Source organism: Bombus pyrosoma, unplaced genomic scaffold (genome assembly GCF_014825855.1).
Source record: "Bombus pyrosoma isolate SC7728 unplaced genomic scaffold, ASM1482585v1 HiC_scaffold_4715, whole genome shotgun sequence".
NCBI lineage: Eukaryota > Metazoa > Arthropoda > Insecta > Hymenoptera > Apidae > Bombus > Bombus pyrosoma.
Window position 1 is genome coordinate 1 of NW_025219974.1, and position 3,915 is coordinate 3,915.

The window sequence follows — 3,915 nt, forward strand, 5'->3', positions numbered from 1 at the left end:
AATGAGTAAATAATTAATTGGCACTTAACGAGAAGTGCGCATACTCTGACAGGAAAAACGAAAAATTGAGAGAAGGAGGTACGTTATGTCTGTTTAGCGTTTTAATCCGCACCACACTAGTCGAGGAATGACATGCGTTTGGATAAGAAGCACATATCAATCACAAATACGAAATACAAAGAAAAATAGAACCGACTTAACAAAATAATAACTAAAGTATTTAAAATCAATAATACAAATGTAAAACTCGACAGAATTAAGTGCACATGGACATGTGTGTTTTTAGTGCGTATAATTGGCACTCGTGTATACGTGTAGGGTACAAAACCCTCGAAGGTTTTGTTCTTTCAATACTTATGCATGGAAAACAGGCTCGACGAATGTGTATTCTAGATTTTCGCACTACCTTGGGAATGTCCTGTCCCGCAGATGGCTAGAACGGTATCAAATGATCTGCGTTATTTCACCGTAAACGAGCAATCGCTGTCATAGAGTGGTTAATTAGAAAAAGAATCAGAAAAAAGCTGAAACTGATCGTTTGAAAAAATGTGGTGAAAAATTTGCATCCTCTAGTCATGCATCTATACATATGGATGTATGCAAATGACTTGTAACAAAATTTGATGTAATATCGTGAAAATTAATGCAGCGAATAAACTACTCTGTAAATTTACCTAATAGAATTGCTTCTATTAAGTCTCGGTGGAGCTGGAGATCCTGTCGAGTCTCTCTGATGTATCAACAAGCGAGCGTGTGTTAAGCTTGCCCGATGCGATCCTAATGATTCTACGCTGTCAGCTTCGCACAATCCCATTCCTGAAATTAGACAAATTTTTCCCTTCAAAATAAATAATTCAAGAACTAGTCTTTGACCTAAAGTTATTTCAATATTTTCTGATAGTAGTGAAACGTAAAATTTATAAAAATGACGAGCTAAACTAGCAACGCTTGAGTTGACCTCTGAAATATGTTTGAAACGGCATAAAAACTTGCCTTGAGAACGTCCACTTGGCGTGTACGTGTTGCTGTGTCTCATCCAAGATGTGGTATACGGACTATTGGGAGTGTAATATCCTTGCAGATCAGGAGCCGCGTAATTGCTGCACGTATCGCTGAGACTTCCATCTGATGGTTTGAGTACCCGCGGTGAGAAGGAAGTAGCCGTTGGTCCTGCACCGGATCCTCTTTCGCGATGATGCGCGGATGCAAATAGCGCCGTGAATTCTGGGCTACCAGGCTTTGGTAAACTTTGCGATCCGAGCATAAGACGATCTCGCACTGATTGAGAAAGTTGGCTGGCGCTAGGACCTGTGAGGCTGTAACTCTTATAATGATGTCCTTGGTTCGACGTGGAAGAGTTGGCTTGAAGTTCTGTAGTACATGTTTGAGTACCACCGGACACTTTGACCTGCAACGTCACACGAAAACAAAAGATCCGTTAATTAATGTTCGCCTAACATACCGCCGTGTAGAAAATTAAGAAGAAAATGAGTGATCTTACCTTCGTTCTTGGAACTGCGCTAACTTGAGCAGTTCTCGTCGAATCTTTGCCACCATTTTGAACTCCGTTGGGACTGGGGCTGGTACCAGCGCTGTGTCTCTTAACATATCCGAAACTCTGTGGTACACCTCTAACTTTGCTGCTGCCGCTCGTCGATGTTCCCGATGAAACTTTCTGCGGTTTTTCGCCGTTCGCATACTCAGCCATGGCCTGTTTCCGATGTTTCTCCTGAAAGAGAAATTATTCAGTCAGAACATGAAAGTACCTAAAGGGGTTAGCCTCTTAACCTACAATATCGTGTGAAAGACGTGGTACGTCGTTGTTGTTGATTTATCATTTACTTCAAGATAATAAATCTTTCTCGTTCAATGATGATATAATTATTTGTCAAACATCTTGCGAAATAAAATTAGTTGTACCTTACACATGCATTTATTGCTGTTTATGGCACGCGTTATTGGAACTTAGTAAGCGTAAGCTCGAGGATCGGAAAATTCTAACAAGAAATTTCTACAGAAATAAAATTCAAGGGCTGCATTAAGCTCGCTAAACCGACTATCTCAAAAAATCAATATTGTCCGGTGATGCAACGACGTAAGAACGAACAAAACTGTATAAATGTTTACCTGAGATCGCCTGGAGGGATTAGGACTCGGAGGTGCAGCCTCCTTGTCTCTTTCCCGATCCCTCGCAGCTCCAGCCTCGATATATTTTTTCCATTGCTGGCTGTTTGAGCTGCTGTTCGTCGAGCTATTCAAGCCGGGCTGTTGCTGATGTTTGAACGCCGAGTTGTCCGTTTGCTGAGAACTGTCCGACTTTTTCACGTGCGGATGATGACCAGGATGTCTGGAGCTCACCACACGGTATACCAGGTTACTACCCTGCTGTGCACCCTGGGGGGTGGCCGAATTACCGCCACCCCCCACAATCACGCCTCCACCACCCGGCACCCTCTGTTTACGGAAACAAACAATTTTTTCTGATTAAAACACGCTTGAAAAAACTCGACGAGTTATTATAAATAAATACAACTTGTTATTATTATTATAACTGTCGTGTTGATCGTAATATCAAATTAAAGCGTAAAAAGGTGTCGCTATAAATGTAATTTCAGTGGACTAATGCTGCTGGAATATTTCTAAAATATTTTATTGCGAAATTCTTGTCGGTAACCTCTGAACGCGTAATAGGATATCGGTGCCGTTGCAATCAAACTCGCGACCTGGGTCAAGGACTTCCGATGAAGTTAATTTCACTACTATCGATTCTCGAGCGCGCGGTTTGCGAGAATCAGAACCCTCATAGCATGATTCAGAAGAGGGCGCCGGAACGGCGCGGCAACTGCTCGAAGGAGTACAAGATCTTTTTGCACTGCTGTATGACCTTTGCTGTTTGAGTTATGAGAATGCTAGAAGCCAAATATTTTATTCTTCGTTTCTTTTCCCTTTTTTTTTTTTTAATTTCCAATTAAATGTTCTCTTTCCTTCTGAAACACTATTTTTTTATACGATACAGAAATAAAAGTTCAGTATTTATTCTTGCAATGAATAGTTTAATCATCACATCAATGTTAATATTATTTTCCCCCTTTTCGGTTATGTATTCTCCTTTATGACGTTCTTTTTACAGCCTCCTATCCACCTACGTTTATTACGGGCCGGCAGATTTTACGATTCATAAAAACGAACAATCCACGAAGTGTCAAAATAGCGAATAACTCGTGATATTGTTCCATACTGTCAAGCCTCGTTCGGCAACCACTTTCACGCGACGCAATCAATCGAATCGCTTTAAACGATCCGAAAAATGGACCCAACCAACATTCATCGATCTTTCCGCTGTTGCTCCGTTTCTGACTCTCTGCAATCCCTTCATTTACCACGCGGAGTTATATCGCGTATCAAATGACTCACGGGGTTAGAAACGGTACCTCGGGTTTTTACTACCCGGATCGTAAACGTACTACGGGAAGGCTATAAGCGAGACAAAAGATCCCCGTGGGTCAAACGCAGCTTTTTCTCTTACTGCCCCTTAGAAGCGTGTTCGCAGTTCGATCGAAACACGGCTCTCGTCGACGGCAATTTCTAACTTTACATGAAGAAACGATCGAAGAATAACAAATATCGGGCGACTCCTTTATCTTTGGACGACACTACTGCCACAAAAATTCAAACAAACGGTGCCTTCTTTCGGGTAGAAGACGCCAACGTCGGCTACGTTTTTCATTCTTTCGTTTCCAGCTAGTTTATTTTCAGAAATGTTCTCGTGAAAACATTCCTTTTTCTAACGGAGCAAATGTTATCGTTCGGACAGCGTCAGGGCGCAGTCGAACGGCGCTTCAACTACACGGAAAAAATGTGAAAAAAAATTTTATGAGCCTGAAAACTATCTGGAATAACGATAACATTTTTCTC

At 41.5% G+C, this 3,915-nt stretch overlaps 1 protein-coding gene across 1 annotated transcript; it reads right to left on the reverse strand.

The window, feature by feature from the left end:
• Window positions 1-13: 13 nt before the first annotated feature.
• On the reverse strand, window positions 14-2,454 carry LOC122577470 (protein sickie-like; the record flags this gene model as incomplete). Its single annotated transcript, XM_043748795.1, has 5 exons — window positions 14-433; window positions 675-816; window positions 994-1,408; window positions 1,502-1,729; window positions 2,128-2,454. Coding segments are annotated over 5 exons (1,143 nt in total), but the record flags the coding sequence as incomplete, so codon positions are not given.
• Between the last annotated feature and the right edge of the window lie 1,461 nt (window positions 2,455-3,915).